Source organism: Spermophilus citellus (genome assembly GCF_964194105.1).
Source record: "Spermophilus citellus genome assembly, chromosome: 4".
In the NCBI taxonomy this organism is placed as follows: Eukaryota; Metazoa; Chordata; class Mammalia; order Rodentia; family Sciuridae; genus Spermophilus; species Spermophilus citellus.
Window position 1 is genome coordinate 98,570,166 of NC_138185.1, and position 23,078 is coordinate 98,593,243.

At 37.4% G+C, this 23,078-nt stretch overlaps 1 protein-coding gene across 1 annotated transcript in view; it reads left to right on the top strand.

The window, feature by feature from the left end:
- The window catches only part of GABRG3 (gamma-aminobutyric acid type A receptor subunit gamma3), a gene marked incomplete at both ends in the record, with an annotated part of 590,298 nt that extends 578,837 nt beyond the window's left edge, over positions 1–11,461 (top strand). The window contains 4 exons of the mRNA XM_081291365.1: positions 2,013–2,165; positions 9,108–9,304; positions 9,619–9,678; positions 11,180–11,461. Of these exons, the coding sequence (XP_081147491.1) occupies positions 2,013–2,165; positions 9,108–9,304; positions 9,619–9,678; positions 11,180–11,461 (692 nt within the window). The remainder of the gene's footprint in view (positions 1–2,012; positions 2,166–9,107; positions 9,305–9,618; positions 9,679–11,179) is intronic.
- Positions 11,462–23,078: the final 11,617 nt, after the last annotated feature.

The window sequence follows — 23,078 nt, forward strand, 5'->3', positions numbered from 1 at the left end:
CTCTACCACTGAGCTACAACCCCAACCCTATTTTTGACGTATTTTATTGCTTCAGGTTAATTATCCTGATTGTTTTATACTGAAATTCTAATTTGCAAAATTTTAAATGTTTCTCAGAAAATTATCTCAAAATTGAGGTTTCTACCAACAGTCCTGAATGTTACTATAATAGAATAACACATCTTGCAAAAATATTCTAGTTAATTGAAAGTTTTCATGTGGGCTCAAGTTTACCTGTCATTTTTTTATGTAAAGTTGGGGCTATGGTGATGATCAGTTCATTCAGCAAACACTAACTGGTTGCTTGTCACTAAGCAGTACTAGTGAACAAGAGTGATATATTCTATATCTTCAACATTTTATTGTTTTATAAAAACAAAATCATCATGGGGCAGGGTGGCACATGCCTCTAATCAAAGTGACTGGGAAGGCTAAAGTAGATCACAAGTTTGAGAGGTCTTAGCAACTTAACCTCTTGTCTCAAAGTAAAAAGATTTTAAAAGGGCTGAAAACGTAGCTCAGTACAGCACCCCTGTGCTCAATCCTGGTTAGTACCAAAATATAAATAAATAAATAAATAAATAAATCCTTAGAACTCTTGGGAAGGAGGGGACAGGAAAGGCTTCTTAGGGAACTAAGTAAATTTTAAGCTGATATTAAAAAATAGTAGCTACTTGGATACAGAAAAAGGTAAAAGAAGAGCATTGTAGGCAGAAGGGGAGGGAATAAGTAGCCTTTGGGGAAAGATCCCGGTAGGTCTGAGGACTGGGATAGATGCCAAGAATGTAGAGAACAAGGAGTGTTTAATACAGAATGTTGTGGACCACAGTAAAAATGTGATGATTGTACAAGGACAAGATATTGGTGAAGGATTATAAAGGGAAGAATATGATGGTATTTGCATTATAATCGATTCTCTTTGCGCATGGTTTGGAGCAGAACAAGACTGTCATTAAAAAACAATCTTGGGATTATGACAGGAGATGGTAGCCTGGAGGATATGAGGATGATGTTGCAGCTGAAACCATTAAGAAGAAAGGAAGAATAGTCCAAAATGCCTTCTGGGTTGCCACCTTGAGCAAGAGATCAGAGGACCTGAATGAGAACCAGATATGGGGGAGGGGGTTGGTGTGGGGGGCGGTGGGGGGGATTCTATTCTGGACATGATGACTTGCAGACACTGCAAGGCCTTTTCCAGCAGACTGAGAGGTGGAGGATTTAAATGGGGAAGATGAGTAGAAATAAAATCTCAGAAGGAGGTTACCTAGGAAATAAATGAATAGAGAGATTTTAGTATGAAACATATAGCACATAAAAAATGTTACTCCCAGGGAAAATTATGGAATCTCTAGTAACATCTACATTGTTCCCAACCCCTTTATGGCATGGCTTTGCTTTAGTAGGAGAGAACAGAGTGCCTTGAAATTCTTTTTTTCTTTTAGGTGGGCACAGCCTAAGTGCTACAGTCTTACAGGATGAGATAAATATAAAATTTGTAAATAAAATGAGAAGTGTAAAGTTGTTAAACTGAAATTCATGATATGACAATAAAAAGGCAATATGGTTACACAAGTTTATGTATGATATGATAGCTGTTTTATTATTGGGGGGAAAATTCTCCTTAAAATGACCTTGGATCTGTTTGATGGTTACTACCCTTGATTTTAAACTTATGCAACATACAAATAGAACCTGGTAATGATAGTTCATCAAGTCAAGGCCTATCAAGGGGTATTTGTGCATGTCTGCCACCTCAAGAAATTAATATGTCTATTTTTGTATCCTTTACAGTAAACCAGAAATGCCATGCAAAGCCATGAATACTACAAAAGTTCAGTTTGAGAATACCAACATTTTGATCACTTACCTGATTTGATATTGTTGTAGTTGTACATTTTTATACAAGTCATTCGTTTTTGTTTTCTGTTTTCAAAACAAATTATAAATTAGTTCCCCCAAACCATTTGTTAACCCATGAAAGTTGCCTTAATTTTGACAATATTTTGTTACAGGAGATTATGTTGTCATGACTATATATTTTGAATTGAGCAGAAGAATGGGATACTTTACTATTCAGACATACATTCCCTGTATACTGACTGTGGTTTTATCCTGGGTGTCATTTTGGATTAAAAAAGATGCTACACCAGCAAGAACAGCATTAGGTAAGTGTGAAAAAAAAGTCTTCCACCATTTTGTATGATTTTAACTCAGAAATATTTTTAAGGTACCTACAATTAAAGAGATTTGGTTCAAAGCAATTGATCTGATTTGAGAGTTACTTAACCATGCTTAGAATATTTTTTGAAGTATCTAAGTTAGGTTGTTCTTTCTGACAATGAAATTTCATGTGTGCTACTTAATTTAAGACAGATTAGGTGTTTGGAATAAATCACCTGCATAATCTGTTACTAAGCCTTAAGATTAATGCCATCAAAAAATGTAGTTTCATTTTGTAACCTGTCAACTTGAAAGTCTCATTTAGTTTCAGAAAATAAAACTTCCTTCAGACATTTGAGGATGAAAGACACTGTATTAGTAAAATAGTTTCTCAATAAAAGAAGTTCTACTTAGCAATTTTGACAGCAAATAAGAAAATAATCATTCTTTCCAGCTATAATCCACATATGAAAGCTTTCTGTGTCTTTTCATGAGTTTTCTGTGGTCCTCAAAATCCTCTTAACAAAAAATTATAGTAATGTTAGCTTGTTCAACATTTTATGTCAGGTTTTTATGGTTAAAATTTCACCTAACTTTCAATGTTTTTATTTGTGGTAACAGGTAATAGTATGATAATGAATATAGAGGTTATTTCCCAAAAAAAATAGTTTCTTTAGAAAAGGGGAAGCTGCCTCAATTCCAAATCCTCACAAAGTCTCTCATGTTACATTATGTTTTCCCTGTGATTTTTTTATTCTTTATTTGACAGTGAAGTACTATTTGCTGAGATTAATTACCCTGCAATATCTTCTGCCAATATTGGTTTCACATTCTTATAGAAAATACATGATAGAATTGGTAAATCAGCAGGCAATGATATGTATATAAATTTAGCAACTACTATTGGACTTATATCCTCATAATTACAAATATTAGTTATCATTATGAGCCAGCCCCGATTCAGTTTTGCTTTCTATGGTTTCAGTGGCCCACAGTCACAATAATCCAAAAATATTAAATGAAAAATCCCAGAAATAAATAATTTATAAGTTTTAAATTTTACACCATTCTAAGTAGCATAATGAATCTTGCACCACATCATGTCATCCCACCTGGAATGTGAATCATCCCTTTGTCCAGAATATTCATAGTATATATACTCCTCACCCATTAGTCACTTAGTAGCCATCTCAGTTATCAGGTCACTTATAATAGTATCAAATTACTTCTATTCAAGTAACTCTTATTTTACTTAGCTATGCCTCAAAATGCAATAGTAACACTGGCAATCTGAATATGCCAATGAGAAGCCAAAAAAATACTTACTTTAAGTGAAAAGATGAAAGTTATTGATAATGAAAAAGTCAATAACTGACTTTTTAAAAAACAAATCATTATTAATAATGATTTCAGACAAGCTGAAATCACAACACCCATATCCTCACCTCAATTCATCTCATCATGTAGACATTGCATTATCTCACATTATCATAGGAAGAGGAAGTTTAGTACAGTGCAATGAGATATTTAAGAGAAAAAGAACATTCAGATAATTTATTATAGTGTATTGCTATCATTGTTCTACACTCTTATTAGTTATTATTAATATTTTACTGTACCTAGTTTATAAATAAAGCTTTATCATAGATTTGTCTGAATAGGGAAAAAAACAGTGTATATAAGGTCTGGTAATATCTGCAGTTTTGAGTATCCACTAGAGGTCCTAGGATATAACTCCTGTGGATAAGGAATATGCATAAACAAGCACACACAAAAATCAGTAAAAGGATAGAGGATCTACACGATACTATCCATGTCTGTGACTATTTGATATTATAGAACCCAAAATCCATCATATAAATAGACTTCAACTTGTGTCTTCACTATACTCAAAAAAAAAAAATTTACATGGATCAAAGATTTATGGCAAAGCTAAAAATGTGAATATTCTTGAAGAAAAAAAATAGGAGTTTGATATTGGGTTAAATAAAAACTTCTTAGACTAGAAACAAAAAAAGAAAACTTTGAAACATTTATGACATAAAAATATCTTGACCAAACAGGTATTTCTTGCTAGGGGAGTCAATAATATAACATCATGAAGATTTGTTTTTTTTGTACACAATAAAGGTATCATCTCCAATGTATAGTTTCTCCCTCCTTTTTTCCTTTTTAATGTTTTTGATGTACAGAAATTTTTATTTATAAATCTTTGTATTGATGGTTTCTGGTCTAAATATGCTATAAGTATGGGTACTTTTCAATTTTGTAGTATAATGATTATTTTTAATCTTATAAAATAATACCCAGAATATCCAAGATACTATCAAATATCACCCATTATACAAGAAACTATGTCAATATTGAGATGACTCAGAATTATCTGACCAGGATTTTAAAGTAGCAGCATAAACATGCTTCATTGATGAATTACAGATACACAGGAGCTATGTAAAAAAATAAAATAAAATAAAAAGCTTCATCAAGGTAGTAGAGGATATAAGGAGAACCAAGTGAAAGTTTTAGAATCAAAGGTATCCATACCAGAATTAAGAACTTAGGAGAATGTTCAAAATAGAATGGAGGGACTAAGGAAAGAATCAGAAAGAACTTTGACATAGGACAAGAAAAAATTACTTAATCTAAGCAACAGAGAGAAAATAGACTGAAAAGATACCAATAAATTGAGTTTGGGGACTTGTGAGATGATCAGAAACAGCTTAACATGTGTCACTGAAATTCCAGGAGAAGAGGATGAAGCTGAAAAAGTATTCAAAGGAATAATGGCTAAAAAATTCTCAAATTTGTCGAAAGGTATAAAATTTGCATATTCAAGAAGCTAAGGAAGCCCCAAACAAAATAAATACAAAGAATTTTTTTTAATGGCACTATCTCTAGAAAATAAAAAACAGCATGAATGACAATTTCTCACCCAAATCATGAAGGCCAACTACTGAAAGGAAAAGATTGTTTACTCAGTTTTCTACACCCAATAAGACTATCTTTCCAGAAAAAGAAGAAGTCCATATATTATTTGTCAGCAATCGATGCACCTCAGAATAATGACCAAAAATACTTCTTGAAATAGAAATTAAATAATGAGCAAACAATATTTGGAACAATAAGAAGGCAGAAAAAACTAATGCAAATAGTGAAGATATGAGTAAGTAAAATAGATTTTCAATGTCCTTTTGAGTTTTCTAATTTCTTTGTAATAGTTCAAGCCCAAAATCATAATACTGCCTGCTGTAGTTCTTAAATATTTCAGGGAAATGATTAAGACCATTAGAATCTTCTTCTCTTTATTCAAACCAGCAAACCTGACAATAGGTTATAAATTATGTATGTATAATATATTTAATACTCAGAGGAACCACTACAAATTACACAAAGTGACACATTCATAAATGTGGTGGGGACTGATTATATAACTCAGTGGGCACAGAATTGTGGGTTCAGCCCAGGGCGACAAAAAAGTAAATAAACAAATAAAAAGTAAACAGATTAAGACTAAATTCTACAAATTGGTGCAGTGCCTAAGGGAGGGCAGAAAAAAAAAAGACAAAAAATAGTGAACAAACAGAAAACACAAAACTAAATAACTAAATGAGATTGTATGTCTGAAACATTAATAATTATCCAACATAAATCATCAGAAAATACCAATTAAAAAGAAGTTGACAGTGAATAAAAGATAAAACAAGAACCAACTATGATCTGTCTATAAGAAAGTCACTTCAAGTAGGATAATATAGGTAGGTTAACACAAATCTTCATGAAAACTGTGTTTGTAATAGCCAAATCCTGGCAGGAAGATGCCTCAACAAATAATGATTAAGAAACTCTGGCAAAACCCAGACATGGAGTGAACAATGCTTCCCAATAGAAAGGAACAAACTATTAGTACAGCAGCAATTTGAATGGATCTCAAGGGCATTGCCCTGAAGTGGGGGACACTAAAAATACTCTTGGTTTCTGACTTAAGTAAGATGTAAAAACCTGTACTCATCCATCCCTCTGAGGTCAAAAAGAAAGTTGCTCTGGGGTCCTGTGAGGCCAGACATTCTCCAAATAATCATACATGTGTTAGAACCACCTGAGATTCCTTTTGAATGCCCTGGTGCTTTCCCATTGGAGGGAGATGAGACTACAGTGCCAACCAGCTTTCAAGAGTAACCCTGTTGGCTGTGTAGCTTAGATACCATACTAAGCAAGACTTCCCCATCCAAATTTTTATTTTCTTCTCAGCATTGTATAGTTTGTGTGGGTTGCAGGGGCTGGGGGGATGGCAGAGTGGAACAGAGATGTAGCCACTCACTGCACACAGAATACTGGCCAGTAGTGACAAATGATGAACAAAATAGATAACTTCACTGAAATAGAAACTAAGATTTTGAATTTCTTTTTAGACATGACATGGTCACCCCATGTTTTAGGTTAAATTAGATATTTATTATAAGAGCTTTTCCCATAAACATATATCTGGAATTAATGTAGACTTTTCCAGTTTACACAGCATTTTTTAAAGTTTTTTTTATTTTTTAATTTGTTCTAATTAGTTATACATGACAGTAGAATGATTTTTAAACATTGTACACAAATGGAGCACAACTTCTCCTTCCTCTGGCTGAACACGATGCAGAGTCTGACCATTAGTATAATCATACATGTATATAGGGTAGAAATTTCCATCTCATTCCACTGTCCTTCCCATCCCCAGATAGCCTCCCCCCCCCAACTCCCCTCTGCACAATCCAAAGTCCCTTCATTCACACCACACACACACACACACACACACACACACACACACACACCCTGCGCCATTATGGATCAGTATCTGCTTGTCAGAGAAAACATTCAGCCTTTGTTTTTTTGAGTTTAGCTTATTTCACTAAGCATAATATTCTCCAGCTCCATCCATTTACCTGCAACTGCCATAATTTCATTCTTTTTTAAGGCTGAATAATATTCCATTTTGTATATGTATCCCATTTTCTTTATCTATTCATCTGTTGAAGGGCATCTAGGTTGGTTCCATAGTTTAACTATTGTGAATTGAGCTGCTATAAACACTGATGCCACTGTATCATTATAGCAGTATGCTGATTTTTAAATCCTCTGGGGATAAACCTAGGAGTGAGATAGCTGGGTCAAATGGTGGTTCCATTCCAAGTTTTCTGAGGAATCTCCATACCAATTTCCATAACTGTTGTGCCAATTTGCAGTCCTACTCACACAGCATGTTTAAATGAAGCGTTGCAACTTCCTCATGTAAAGGAGAGACAGGGATCCTATTCTTATTATATTGCTTTAAAAAAAATCAAAGAAGATAATTGATACCCCATTACCAAATGCAGAGAAGGTGCAGGGCAAGGCTGAGAGCTTGGACTTCCAAGTCAATATGCTAAGTCAAACTGTCCACCCTGGTGCTTTGAGTTCGTTCCACAACTTCCCCTGGCCGAAATGCCTTGAGCAGGTGCAGGGAAGAACTAAAAGAGGGTGACGCAACTGCAAGATGAGAAGTCATGTCATTCATCTGTCAAGTGTACCTAATTCTGAGTAGTACTGCAATGCAGTGTTAACATCCAGGTGCCTATGATTCTGTGGTCCATGACGCTGACCTTCCCCATTCCATAGCTCTGGCAGGGCTGATTTCCCAGGGAGTCCCTCCAGGAGGCACTGAGCCTTAACATGCCTCATGTTATAGTCTTCTTTATTTCACTCTTCATGTTCAGTGGTCTTCATCCCCTTTTTCATTTGTTTTCCTTTTGAACTATCCATTGCTAACTTAATTATTTCCACAGTCTTTGATTACTCCTTTAGTGTTGACTCTCCTATATGAAATAGTAAAAGTCAAACCAATAGTGAGTATTAGCAATTAATTGATTCACTCAAAGCAAAATGTTCACTTAAGTACCTAAAATGTGCTGGCTTCTATACTGGGTGATAGGCAAATGAAGATGAGCAAGATCCAATTTTGCTTTTAAAGATCACACAATCTATTTGAGGAGACAGACATGTAAAGACAGATGCAATTCACTGTGATAATGCAAAAAAAAAGTAGTACACAGAGTACAAAGATGGCACAGATGGCAGATGCTCATATCATCAACTCTGTCTGGGATGTTGTCAAGGGAAGGCAGCTCAGAAAGAGTGGTGCTGGACTCCGGCTTGAAGAATGGTGGGAATTTACACATTGGATAGATAGGAGGGAAGGAGAGGGAAAGAAAAGGGTTTATCTGATGCGAGAAAAGTGAGATGTGAAATAGCACAGAATGCACAGGAAAACTGCAAATTGTATCTTCACTAAAAGTATTTAAAAGACAAAATGCCAAACAATAAGAAAATTACTAAATCAAACAATATGTCAATTCAGGTACAGAGAATTCTCAAAGTTCAATGGAGATATGCCCCCCAAAATCCCATCATTGGTTGAAAAATCATAAATCAAAAATGTATTTAATATGCCTAACCTACTGAACTTTCTAGCTCAGCAACGGAGTGCACTGTGAAGTGTTTAGGGGCTCCCTCTGGTGATCCTGTGGCTGATTGGCAGCTGCAGCTCACTGACACTCCTGGGCACTGAGAGAGCGTATCTACTACACATTGCTACTCAGAGGAAAAAATCTACCTTAGAATTTAAAGTACAATTTCTACTGAATGCATGTCACTTTTATGTCATCATACAGAAGAAAAATCTCAAGTTGAATATAAGTCAGAACTTGTCCACATTTTAATGTTATTGTGAAGGTGATTATAAGAAATGTTATTGTAACCTCCCACAAATTGTATAGATGTTAAAATTAAAAGTAAGATTACATAAGGTATGCAGTGGCCAAGAAGGATTCCTGTTGAGCAGTCACGGTAGAGTGAGGCATCGTGAGTGACCTCTTGTTTTTGTCACATGGCATCCTCTCACCATCTGATGACTGTCTCCCCTCACACAGGCATCACCACAGTGCTCACCATGACCACGCTCAGCACCATAGCCAGGAAGTCCCTGCCACGAGTGTCCTATGTGACAGCCATGGACCTCTTTGTGACCGTGTGCTTCCTGTTCGTTTTTGCTGCTCTAATGGAATATGCCACCCTGAATTACTATTCAAGCTGTAGAAAACCAACTGTCACGAAGAAGAAAACATCGGTGAGTGGCAAAGATAGCAGATATTTTCTGGGAGGTAGTGTAAGGATATGTTAAGATAAACATGTGCTAAAATGCTATCATGTTCCTAAGGATCTTACAAAACATGATATAAATAGCTAACTCGATAAGACTTTAAAACACTAGACAGCAATTCTGGAGATGTGAATGTAACCCTCAACTTTTCTCCAGCTCATCACTGCAGGTGACAAGGACTGGTTTAGGCATGCCTTAAAGACTTCTCTAACTAGAGTTATATGGGGTGCAGGTGCCCATGGCAGTGTGCTAATTTTTTCTTTCTTTTTTTTTCCTTGCAGTTATTACACCCAGATTCCTCAAGATGGATTCCTGAGCGTATAAGCCTACAAACACCCTCTGTATGTATAGCTTTATAGGTGCTAATGTTTCTGAGAAATTTTATTAAACTAGCTTGAATTTGAAAGTGATGTTCCTGTTTACATATGCATGTACTGAAGACCCATGAGTGATGTACATGCTGCTACTTTTTAAATATCCAGTTTGGAACATTTGCAAAATAGAGTACAAAATTAACCATAATCCTTCTCCTCAGGGATTAGGGTATAGTATGCACATGTCCAACTTTTTTCTAAGCATTCAAATAACATATATTCATATACTTTAGATGAACTAAATAATGATCTATATATTGTTTTATAACCTCTTTTGATAACTCAAAAGCATGTACTTAAATTTTAAATCACTGATATGAACTGCTACTTATATAATAAGCTTCTTTTGTGAGTGGAGTTTTTATTCCTTTAGACCATATCAATTCCCTAATTACACTGAATGTTTTAGGCCCCTTCTACCATACATCACAGGTGGTTTTCTGTTTTTCAGTGCCTTATATTTAGAGCCTTTCAGCCTTTTTTCTTATAAGGAGACTTGTAGTTATCTGTACTTCGCAAGTGTATATCATGGTAGTTCTGACAGAAGGTTAGTGGGCAAGCCACTTTTACAGTTGTGGGAAGCCAGCAAATGCTTCCAAATAGCACCCGACTGAAACATAAGGGAGAGAGGCCGTGTGGAATAACAGACACAAGTCGTGTGGAATAACAGACACAAGTCGGAACTAATAGCCTGAGGCCCAAGGAGCACATTCTCACACATAGCCAGGGGCTGGGAGCTAAGGGAAAAAAATATTGACATCTTTGGTGTAGAAATGATACTGCCAAAGGAAGGGGTGAAAATCCTTTAACACAGAGAAAAATAAAATTTCCACAAAACTAGAAAAGAAATTTTAAAGAGGAAAAGTTTAATGCCCTTGAAAACAAAGAACAATTCACAGACAAAGGTACCAGACCAAGTGAGAAGACACAATCAGAGAGATTTTTCAGACAGAGCTTATACTTTAGTCAAAGTAAAAGGACTGTTTTCAGCTATTCTATGAAAATTGTCACCACTTCAACTCCTTTTCATTACCAGTAAGAGAAAGCAGAAATGAGCAGCCTCCTGAGAGAGGGAGAAGATGTTTTGGGCTCCAATCTCATGTGTGGTCTGGGGCAAGTTTGTGCTTTGATGTCCAAACCCATCAAATGCAAAGCTAATGTGCTTCCCAGGTGCCTAAGAAATACCATATTCCAGGAGGTTATGAGGCTGTATTATCCAACAGGAAAAGGAGTCAGTCCAGGACCCAGTTTGGCCAATGATGACTTTGAGGAAGCATTCATTGAAATTCTACCTTGGCCATAGTTTGAAATATTGGTGACAAATGTGAAGCATGCTTGTGAAGAAGTACTTATACAATGGGAAACATAGCTGTCTAGGGCAGAGATAACAGGTACCTATTGCTTGAGATACTTTGGGCTGTTTTTATTGCATTGCATATTGGTTGATGTATTGCTCTTGTGCCTGCAGAACTATTCTCTCCTGGATATGAGGCCACCTCCGCCTGCTATGATCACTTTAAACAATTCGGTGTATTGGCAGGAATTTGAAGATACCTGTGTCTATGAGTGTCTGGATGGCAAAGACTGTCAGAGCTTCTTCTGCTGCTATGAAGAATGTAAATCAGGATCATGGAGGAAAGGGCGGATTCACATAGACATCTTGGAGCTGGACTCGTACTCCCGGGTCTTTTTCCCCACGTCGTTCCTGCTCTTTAACCTGGTCTATTGGGTTGGATACCTGTATCTTTAAGTGCTGCCCTTAGTGATCAGTGAGGAGCACTTGGTTCATATCCTTCACCTTCCATCACCCCCAGACTAGTAGTGACCAGTTGAGAATAGCAAGGAAGGTCACTGCTCACTTTAAGTTATGAATTACCTTTCAGCAGCACAGGAAGTATCTGGCAAATATTCCTAACATGTACACATATACACATTTATTTAATTTTTGAGTGATATTCTTACTAATCCCTTACTGCATCTGTAGCTTGGTGATATTTATGAATGGTTTTGGATATTGGAAGCAGCTGCCTATTACCCTTGCAAAGAAATCTGTAAAACACAGAAGCGAATGTCTGAGAAGCTCTCTCAGGCTCCCACCTGTTATGTATCTTTCCTTCATAGGTCATAGCACAACAGCCCAAGTGTACTGAATCCCTTTTAGCCAAGACACATTTGTGCTGGTCTCTCCCCATGCTCACAAGGCACTCAAAGTTCAAGTGCAAACTACAGTGATTTTTTGATCCCGGTTTCTTCCCTCTGTAGTGTCTTTTGCTTCATCACCACCATCGTTATTAGCTAGCCTTCCCTTTTCCCAACAATCTCACCCTAGGCCTGGAAGGACTTCACAAGTCTCCATTTGAGGGGAAAAAAATCATGATTTTCAAAATTCTCATGTTGCTGAATTCAAAGATATTGATTATCTCTGGATATTAGGTTATTACTTTATTCTAAACTACTATACATCAACAGTACTTGAACTTTGGGTTCTTGGACCAGTACAACCTGAGTTCAGTGACATTTCCCCTTGAGATCTGTATTTTATTAGACCAAGGCTCAACTGCAGAGTATGTGTCTAGTTTATGTTGTTATTATGGGTTCAGTAATTGTCTTCATCTTGTGAAGAGATACCGAATGTACAAGACTTTGTCTTGAAAACATTCTAAAGTGTGAAAGAAATGTAGATAGAATTTCAAAAATTTCCTAGCAAATATTAATTTTCAAGTCAAACCAACTTTAGATGCAAAAAATGGTTAATGGCAATCATCAATTATATATTTTGGTGAGTTAATATTGTTTTATACTTTGAAATACAGATACATAGCAAAATCCCAAAGAAAAAGAATCCCAAGTCAATACTCTTTTGATATTTTTATAACACAAAAAAATTTGCTTCTTGATATTAGTTCTTTGTTATAACTAGATGCCAGTATGACCTTCATATGACTATTTTAAAGTTTCCCTCCATCAGTAGGAAAAACAAAAAAGACCTACCACTTAGTTAATAATGCTTCAGAATTCTTAAAATTTTAATACCAGAATCTTTGTGCTTCTCATCTCTCTCTCTCTCTCTCTCTCTCTCTCTCTCTCTCTCTCTCTCTCTCTCTCTCACACACACACACACACACACACACACACACACACAGAATTGCTTTTATTGGAAACAATTTATTTTTCAATTATCCATTGTGCGTATCATTATTACTCAAAAAAGTGAAACATTATGTAGATGAAATATATAAAATTCTAATTTCATACAATTTACTGAATGTATACCAGAGAAGGAGTTTAAAGTAGAAGAGACCAGAAAGACTAATATCAGATATGACTGTTTATTCTTATTAACATTGGTCCATATCAAGTGAATGCAAAGATATTAATATAGGACCACCCAGTTGTCAAGATACTCAATCCCATTGTTCTTCTTACTGTAAAGCTGTTTTTAGGTTTGATACTTGCTGTTTAAGCAACAAGTCGATTGACTTCTGTTTAGCAACTTTGAGTTAAAAAATAAGGTAATAAATACTTGTGGGGAAATAGGTTGAAAACAATAGTTTAAATGAAATCTCTCCTCCATTGGAGAATTAGTATCCTAGTTCTGTCAAGAATGAAGGTCACTTTTCACCCTTGGCAGACACACTCTGGAAGTGCCCTGATAAAAGAAATTCCCTGGCACACTAAATCTTTGAGTACAGAGAACAGGCAGCACCAACATAATTCCCAATGTTACATAATTTCTAACAACATGAAAAATTTAAACCTGTTATATTTTAAAAGAAGTTCTGGAGAGAGAGAGAGAGCTAAAAGTTCTAGTAAAATTTTTCTTAAGAGGAAAATAAATAACCTAAAAGCAATTTTTACAACACAGGTTTGGTTCCATGTTACTATAAAAACAATTCTACAGATGTGTCTTATCTCAAAAGCACTCAATATTTGAATGTTGTTAGAAACTCTCATGACATTTTAGGTGTAGAATGTGTAGACCCATAGCCCCAGTTTTCTGAATCCAGCCATTCTCTTCCTCTCAATCTCAGCTATCCACCTGGTCACAATGCAGTAGTTCATAGCTCCATGAAGAAGAACCTTCCTCTCAAGAGAGTCTAAACAGCGTTCACCTAATAGAGCATAAAATAGATTCCTGCACAGTTAGCAATCTACAAAGTCTGACTAAAAAGAACCAAAGCATCCCCTGAGAGCATACCAATGCCCATTTCTCTGCATAATTCACATACTCCACATCAGTCTCAACTCCTGAGATGAGCCTTGTCAGTCCACAATATAGAAGAGACACATGCACCTTGCTCAGGTGCAGAGCTCAGGGGCTTTCAGAGCATACATGTGTTTACTTTGGGGGAAAAAGTAGAGGAGGGGCAAGGTGGGGGGTGGAATGAGGAGATTATGGGCATCCTCTTTAACCACTCTCCCTCACCAGGATGATTGGTTATGGAGGATGTGTGGGGCACACAGATCCAAGACTAGTTCCACAGAGCCTGCCCCTTGCCCTGCAATAGAATTGGTGGATATTTTGAGTGGAAGTTATCTGAGTGGTCTGTATTCCGAAGGTGCTAATGTGCTCCTCACTTTAGAAATACTCAAAATTTGAGGAGATGACAGTTCCATGCTTGGACAAGAATTGCAAATTTTTGACCACTGTGGATCAAACTTAAAACTGTGACTATCTCTCTCAAGCCACATCCTGGGTGAGGGGGATAAAGAAAAACTTACAAAGGCATTTTACACATTAATAAAATTAGATCAAAATGCCTCTTCAGAAATTAAAAGGTTCCAACACCACAGGCCAGAAGACTCTCCAGATACTGGACGGAGAAAGACACTGTTAATATAATTTACTGTGGACTCAGCCAATACTGCCCCCAATTTACCCAAAATATGCCTTAAAATAAAACAAAGCTCAAATAATATGCATCTTGTAAGATTTTCCATTTCCTGCAGTCAGCTATATTTCATTCCAGGTTTTATTTCTCTTTTATGCTTAGATGAAAAGAGGACTTTATTTCTTCATATGACAAACAGTTTTATCCTCAACTTTATATCAAATCAGTTCAATTAAAAAGTTTCTGTGGATTCTTCAATTGAGGAAATGCTTGCCCTGGATCACAAAGCATTTTCATATGCTACATACGGGAAATTGGGGCCAATCTGAAAGTCAGCAACCTAGTCCTTGTGATGAGGCTGTGAATGTCCATAGAGAATCTTCACACCAACTCATTTGAACAGGCAACAGCCTGCTGCAGTAAAAATTAGTTGTGAGGCAAGTTGCTTCGAAGCTCTGCAAAATGTCACGCTCTGGAAACAATGGAGGAGGGAGACCAGTAACCCCATTTCCATTGACTACTGTTTGCCACAACTGGCAAGCAACGGGCCACTCTATCCAAAGGGCTAGAATATACAACACAGACAAACCTCTACTTCCTCAGTCATTTTAATCTTGGTTGCCAAACTGAACACTTTTTGTGTTTTCCTTTGAGACTGAAAAAATAATAACTGGTCTCCAACCATTATTCTTACAACCTTATAAATTCAATGCTCTCAAGGCACCAAGCATTTCAAATCCACTCTCTGATCTTGCAAAAGTTTCTAAGCTTTTTTCAGAGAGTTTATAAGCTGTATACATATGAGATTTCACCTTCAATTTATATTAAAAATAGTGAATGACCTGAGACAAACATAATCTGATGTAAATACATACATGTTCAAATGTTAAACTCCATCTGTGTTTCTAAACTGTCCATTTTGGGCTTCAGAACACTACCCTTTAAAAAATATTATTCAGAGATGTGTGTGGAAACAAGGGGGTAAAGAACCAGATTGTGAACACATTGTAAATGTTCAATTCATAATTTTCTGCTGGTTCTCTTTCAAATTGTCTAAATTAGAAAGTGTATAATCTGTACATATTTCTTTTTCTCAGTTTGACCTATAGGAAGCAGTTAGGTTTAAAGAGATTAGAAGTACCTCCATATTTGTTATCTGTATAATCATACCCAAAGGACTAAAAACTAACCAACAGTTCAAGATAAATGATAAATTCCATCTCTGACTTATCTTTTAATATAAAAAATAGATTTCTATGATTACAGGGACAAAAAAAATGTATGTCCTTAGATGGTAGGGTAACAGCTTAACCATTCTTTACTTCTGGAAAAATAAAAAGTTGTTTTGTTCTGTTTTCAATGTCTAAAACTTTTGAAGACTACAGAGTGCAGCATTTCTATTTTCTGTTTCTTTAAAGTTCTTCTGATTACAAGGTAGCAAGTCCAGGATAAAAGCTTTGTCTACTTTTGTCAAGGTCAAAAAGGAGACTGTTTCCATTTATTTATTATTTGTTTTTTTTTTTAATTTTCAGAATGTCCTCTAGTTCAATGATACCTTGATTTTCTTATGTTGTCAAAAAGATCCCTTAAACTTCTTACTGCTCTCATTACATAAGATCCCAATATTAGACCAGTTGAAATAAATCAGTGCTAGTCCAATGGTCACTAATAAATTTTCCATGTTTGAGTTAATCAAATAGGTTTTTCAGATTATATTATACAGGTACATAAGCTAGAAGATAATTAGGCAGACAAATCACATATTTACACACACACACATTTACCAAATATACACACACACCACCCAGAATAAACACTATTTGAATATACTGTTCAGGTAATTGAGGCAAATGTAAATTACTTTGCTTGATCTATTCAGATAAGCACCTACTTTTACCACTTCATTTTTCGCATTTGTAAACACAATATAAGATTTCCCCAGCCCAGTGAGCAGACTACACAATATGAGGGTAATAACAGTTCCTGCAGGGAAGGAAGATCCTCTATAACTGCTGAACAGTTTAAATTGAATAGGCTGGAAAGAACATTGATTCTCAATAATGAAGTCTCCCGGATTGAGCAAGTAGCTGCTGTATTTTCTCTCTTCTATATATTCAGGATTCCTTCTTCATTTTTCCCAGCAAAGTACACTCCTCCGGTTCTGAATCCATAGTTTCAACCAACCAAGAATGGAAAATATTTTTTAAAAGTTGCACCTGTACCAAATATATACAGACTTTCCTTGTCACTTCCTGAAGGATACAATATAACAGCTACTTTCACAGCATTTACTACATTGTAATAGGTATTATAAGTCATCTGTGGATTATTTTAAGTATATAGAAGGATGTGTGTGTAGGTTCTATGCAAACACTACACCATTTTACGTAAAAGATTTCAGCATCCTTGGATTTGTTAACTGTGGGGGTCCTGGAACCAGTCTCCTGCAGATCTCAAAGGAAGACCATAATGTTTACATTTGCTATGACAGCCTTAGACCCCAATTTCTCCTGGTTGCCCCACCTACTGAAGTCCTATCCTGGTGAGTGATGGTTATGTACATAACACATCCAATTGGATTTTTTTTGAAATATGCTTTTCTTAGATCAGGAACCTGCAGCATGTTAATTTCAGTCCCCAAGGTATCAGACTTCTCAAAATGACAATATTGCCTCTAATCATTTTTCACAACATAAAGTTCCCATTTTCCATGAAACATTTTTCCAATATACAGCAGTTGGTAAAGCAGACTGCAAGGTCAGCTGCAGGAAAATGACTTTTAGACACTGAGCTGTCCCTTAATGGACATTGTGATAATCAGGATGGGTGATAATATGGGAAGGGATCACTCACAGGCATGACAAGGAAGAGGGTCCACTAGCATCTTCATTGCACCTAAGACAGGCTGAGTTTTCAGTCTGGAAATCTGATGCCTCAGGCAGGGCAGGGCAGACAAATGTTCCCAGTTGGCGTGTAACTGCACTGGCTCACAAGAGTCTTCCAGGATGGCTGGAGTAGACCCCCACCAATTTCACATCTTGATTAATTGCTCATGTAATTAATAGGAAGATGCGGGGCTATGGCTGCCCAGAGTATTTTATTGGAAATCAAAGCTTGTTCCCTAATCTATAGAGATTTGTTGGGAAGGACAGTGTTTTATTTGAGTTTACAAAAGATGTACTGGGAACATATTAAGTTCTAACCCACTGTCAAATTCTGATTTTCAGGAACAAATGATGAGTGCTTTGATTTGGTTAGTGTTTATTACAAGTTTTTTTTTTTTTTAACCAAGTGTTATCCATGTTTATAAAAGGAAGGATTTGGGGGGTCAATTGTATCAATCAATGAAAAGACTTCTAAACTTCTAAACTTGTAAAAGACACTTTCAATCATTCTGGATCTTCACAATGGCTAATGTTGTGCTAGTGAACAATGTTTACATGTTTGTACAGTTACAATACACAGAACACTTTGATGGAGTGACAAGATTGCCCAATCCTGGGTTCCAACCAACCATCAGTTTACTCACCACAATCATTGGTTTCTGGTACCCTTCCTAGGGTGGCCTAGGAAGTTAGAGAAAGGTTAAAAAAGAAAAAAAGAAAAATTTCATTCTTAAGTGACTTTCAATGTAATTAAAGATAAGTAATATAGTAGAAAGTGCATATACCTTGTGGACTGAGATTTTAATTTTTTAGCCAGATAGGTCAGTAGATTTTTAGATGAAATAAACTATGCTACATCACCACCACCACCACCACCACTGTTCCTTTCTAGCCCTTAGTGGTTGATTCAACACAAAAGTTGAATGTCTTTTCCAATGTAGAACCAAACTAGAACTTATATTAAGAAAAAAATGGAAACGCTTTATTTAGACTTAAGTATTAAAGAAATCACAGTCAAAAATTTTGTTTGCCTAAAACATTTTCAGACCTGCTCTTTTCTCAGTAATCCAGATTCAAGAAGAATCTGACATCACTGTATATGAGAGCATTCCGCCCAATTTTTTTTTGATACCTTCATTTTTTTAAATTTCATTTGGCTATTTCATTCCTCCTCTTAAAGAAAACATTTTAATTGACTTAGAACTCTCACTTTTCCCTACAATGGATGCATCTTTGTAAATGGCAAACTTTGCTACTGAAAGGACATCACTAAGCTTCTTTTCATATCATTTGGGTCTGAACTTAATTCTTAGTAACTTATCTTGACATTTTTACTTTGAATAGAAATATACATGGGAAAATATATACTAGTGAAGTTTGTAGTATTTACTATTATATTATCTATGTTTAGAATAACTTTTATTAAAACTTCTAAAAGACACTTTCAATCATCCTGAATCTTCACAATGGCTAATTTTGTGCTAGTGAACAATGTTTACAAGCTAATATGTTTGTACAGTTACATGTTTTTCTTTATGAGCAGCTCCTGGACAGAGCCAAAAGTTCATTTTTCATGAGTGCAGAGTCTCTGGAAGATTCTAGGAGAGTCACAGTTTTCAGGGATTGGATCTGTATATTGTTTGGAGCAAGGGGCCATCTTGTGTTTACATGCAGTGATGTGTGTATTTGTGTCTGTATGTACAGTGGTAAAACTGGACAACTTATTAACGTGTGTATTACTCTACCCCCACCCCAAATTTAGTTGAAACAAGTAGAATGGAGCACAGTTTCCTAGTGATAGCATATTAGCTTATTAAGCCTCTGGTTAAGACAAAAATAAAAAGGAAGGAGAGGAGACAGAGAGAGAAAAATCGACAATCTTTATATTTCCTGAAAATGTGGGATCACATTCTTTGTTTAAAAAAAAAATCAAGCTTTTATACTTGGTCAAAAGTTGCTAGGGAATCCAAACAAGCCTGTCTCATTTTAAGAGCACTTGAGCATCACCATTTTTACTTGGATGCACATCTGGGCCATTCCTTGGTCGTTTGTGCATCATGGACAGGTTTAGCTGATAAGCTAAAAGTAGTTCTCAAGATTCAGATGGCAAATAGCCATCATCACACTGTTTAGGAAGCTGCATTCACAGATGACATAGGTAGCATCAGGTCTGGCTTGAACCTTGCCATGTGTAGGAATCTGCCACAGTGCACGCGGAGGATCCTCTCTCTGTGAAGCTTGTATGGACAGTGAAATCAAAACTGTCAGGGGTCTTGGGAGATGCGGCAGGCAGAAAAGGATAGCAGAGGGGCGCAGGTCCGCTCTCTGTTCTATGGAATCCTTCCTGCCAGGAAAGTCTTTGTCCAGGTGAGATGAAGGTGTAGGGATTCCAGAACCTGAGAGCATTTTGGAATTGGCTCTGAGCATCCGATCCAGATGCGCTTGGCCCCTAAGAGGGGAGACCTGCCCTGCCTCAGTGCGTGGGTCTGCCCCCAACCATACAAGCGAGTGGAGGCTGGATCAAGGTCCCTGCCTTCACCAAGTGGCCTCCAACAACCCCCGTTCTCCAGTTGTCCCGCGAGGGCTTGGAGGCCCTGGCTCCGGGTGGTCGGGCCGTCTCAGGCGGTTCCGAAGTCCCGCTGTCCTCCTCCCCTCCAAAGAGGACCTGAACCCCGCTATCCGTGCTACTCGTGGTGTCCTAGTGAAACGAGGGCGCAAACGCGCCCGACGTGCCTTGGCGACCTGGGCGGCACCGCGCCCTGCTTCGCGCGTCCCGTCCCCGCCGCGCCCTCCGGGCCCTGCCCTGCCTGGAGCCAGCTGGGCCTCGTGGCTGGGCTGCCCTCTGTATTTGTATTTGGATTCCTACGTTTGTACTTCTACTACAAATAAATGCACATGTTGTCAGAAATACTGAAAGTGTGTGTCTTTCTGGTTTGGGTGGATGACCAAGAGCGGTGGTTGGGGTCGAGGTCAGAGAGGTCTGCTCCGAGTCCTACTTCCCTTGGAGGAGAGTGGCACCGAAGGCCTTGCTCACATGCTCACCTCTGAGGAGCTTGACCTAGGGACGGATTATGGGGGTTCCTCTGGCTGAAAGCTTTGACATCGCCATTTCCCAAGGGAAGCTCCTTCCTCCACTCCTGCAAAAGCCCATAAACAGGACCCTCACCCCACCTATGGAAAACAGGACACCCCAGTCCAGCCAAGTCACACAGCCGGTCCCAAACTCTAAGTCTCACTTGCAATGCACAATTGAATTAAATAAGGAAGATAGGAAAGGGGGACTATGAGACAATTTTTTGCCACCTCTACCTGCTTCTATCCAAGCCAAGACCTACAAAAAGCCACTTCCCAGGCATACAAGACATTGGGTTTATAGGCATTATTTCTATCACTCCAGCCCCCACAACATCAAGGCATCAGGATCCCAAAGGCAGCTCACTTGGAGAAGGTGCTGCAACCCCACACTAAAGGAAGGGAACACCTTCGCAAAGCAGACATAAATTGACCACCACTGACAGTAGACGTTAAAGATTTTAGGTACTGAACTTTGGTTTATATGAATTGAACAAATTTTACTAAAAGAGAGCAATCCCAAGTCTCTTAGCTCACCCATTATGACTTGAGCACCAGAGTTGTGTTCCTCCCTGTGGGTGCTGCACTGTTCCTCTGGGATGGGTAGGAATGGGGGACTATGAGACATCTTTTGGCCGTTCTATCTGCTTCTATTTATGCCAAGACCAAAGAAGCCACTTCCCAGGCATGCAAGACATCGGGTTTTTAGACATTAGTTATATTACTAATGCATTATCAGCATTATTCCTTGGATCACTTCAATCTGTGCTTGAAAAATAGTGAACATTTCACTTTCACTAATCATATCCTCTTAGTAGAATTGGCAAGTTTCCCTGGTTTGTGATCAAAGCCACAGCCCCTCCAGAAATAAATCACAATAATAGTTGGCATTTATTGAAGGCTGACTTTGCACATATGGAATTAGTCCTTAGCACCTTATGATGGAGGTACTAGTTTTGTCACCATTTAATTAATGAGAATGCTGAGACATGCTCAATAAGATAAACTTAGTAAAATACAGAAAAGAATAATTAAATGGATGGGAATATTGCTCAATGGTATCTAGATTGCATGGCATCGGGTTCAGCTCAAAGCTGAATTTAATTCCCAGCACCCACCCCCCCAAAAATGTAAATGATAGAAATAAGACTTCAAACACTTCAAAATTCTGTTCTTGGTTGCCACATTCTGCCAGTCAGCATCATCAAAACTTTGATACTGTGGAGTGTACTGTAGTGGATTCTTTTAATATGGTGGACATTAAATTCATTTAAAAATACTTCTGTTTGGGAAAGAACTTCACTTTCAAAAGGATATCTTAAAAATGTGTTAAAATGGCGCACTGAGGTCAGCTGTGTCTGGTAGGGATCCACATAAATCAATAACAGCTACTCTAAACTATAAAAGTAATATATAGACTGTTCTCTCACTTGTGAGTTAGGAACAGGGACTTTCTCTTTCACAGAAGTGGAGTGGCAGTGACTGCAGGTCATGCCCAGAGCCAGACTGTACTGATTACTTCTGCAAGTAAGGAGAGACTTCACAAAGTGGTGAGGAGATATGTGTCTCTACTCCACATTAATTTATCTTCCATTTTCTAAAGCCTTCAAAGACTCTCCCTGGGGCAGTAACCTCCCAAGGGACAAATTTTCAAGTATGGCACCATTCCCTCATTACCTTTGACCCAAAACATCCAAACAGAGCCCAGAAAACGCATCCTCAGATCTCTTCCCTGGGGAGGCAGCAGGCACTCTTAAGAGGTTTAAGACTCATTTAGAAGCCAGGGAATATGCACGGTAACTTATTTTAAGGGTATGAAAATGAGAAAGGGTCAGCTTTAAAGCTGATGTGACTGTATTATTTATAATGGGGTTAACTAACACAGGGAATTTGTGTTCAAGGTTCAAAGTAATGTTTAACAGTTATTCAAATAAAATGACTATTGAAACCGGATTCTCAGTTACTTACAGCCAAAGAAATTTAGATTAGCAATTTCCTAATACAATGTAAAGGAAAAAGTCTAAGTCTCTGGAAGATGGGGATATTGGAGGGATTGAGCACATGCAACTAATTATCTGCCACCTGGCCACAGGACTTGGGATACCCTCCCACCTACAGAATATGAAAAACATTAGTGATGAAGCCCCATCAACCACCAAAGCTCTGGCAGGCTTCAAATGATGGTGGGGTTTCGATAGGAATCATGTAATCCAAGATGAATGGGGCCAAGTGGCAGGGCCTAACCTTCACTAGCATTTTGGTATTTAAATACCAATACATGATCCAATCAATGGCATACAAATATACTCAACCTCTCTATTCAGGTAAGTTGTAGTTTCCAATAATGCTGACTGTAACCCATTGAGAATCAAAGCATAGAATAAATGACCAAAGAAACTAGTGTCAGAGAACTTTGGGTATTAACAAAGGCAAATTTGTCAGAAAAAAAAAAAAAGAACTACCATATTCTGGACACTTAGCTTTTGTCTGACCTGTCCTTTCCACTTTCCTTAGCCATATTGTGAAAGGTTAGAATAAATCACGACTCCTGTTACCCTATGTGCCCAATGTGAAGCAG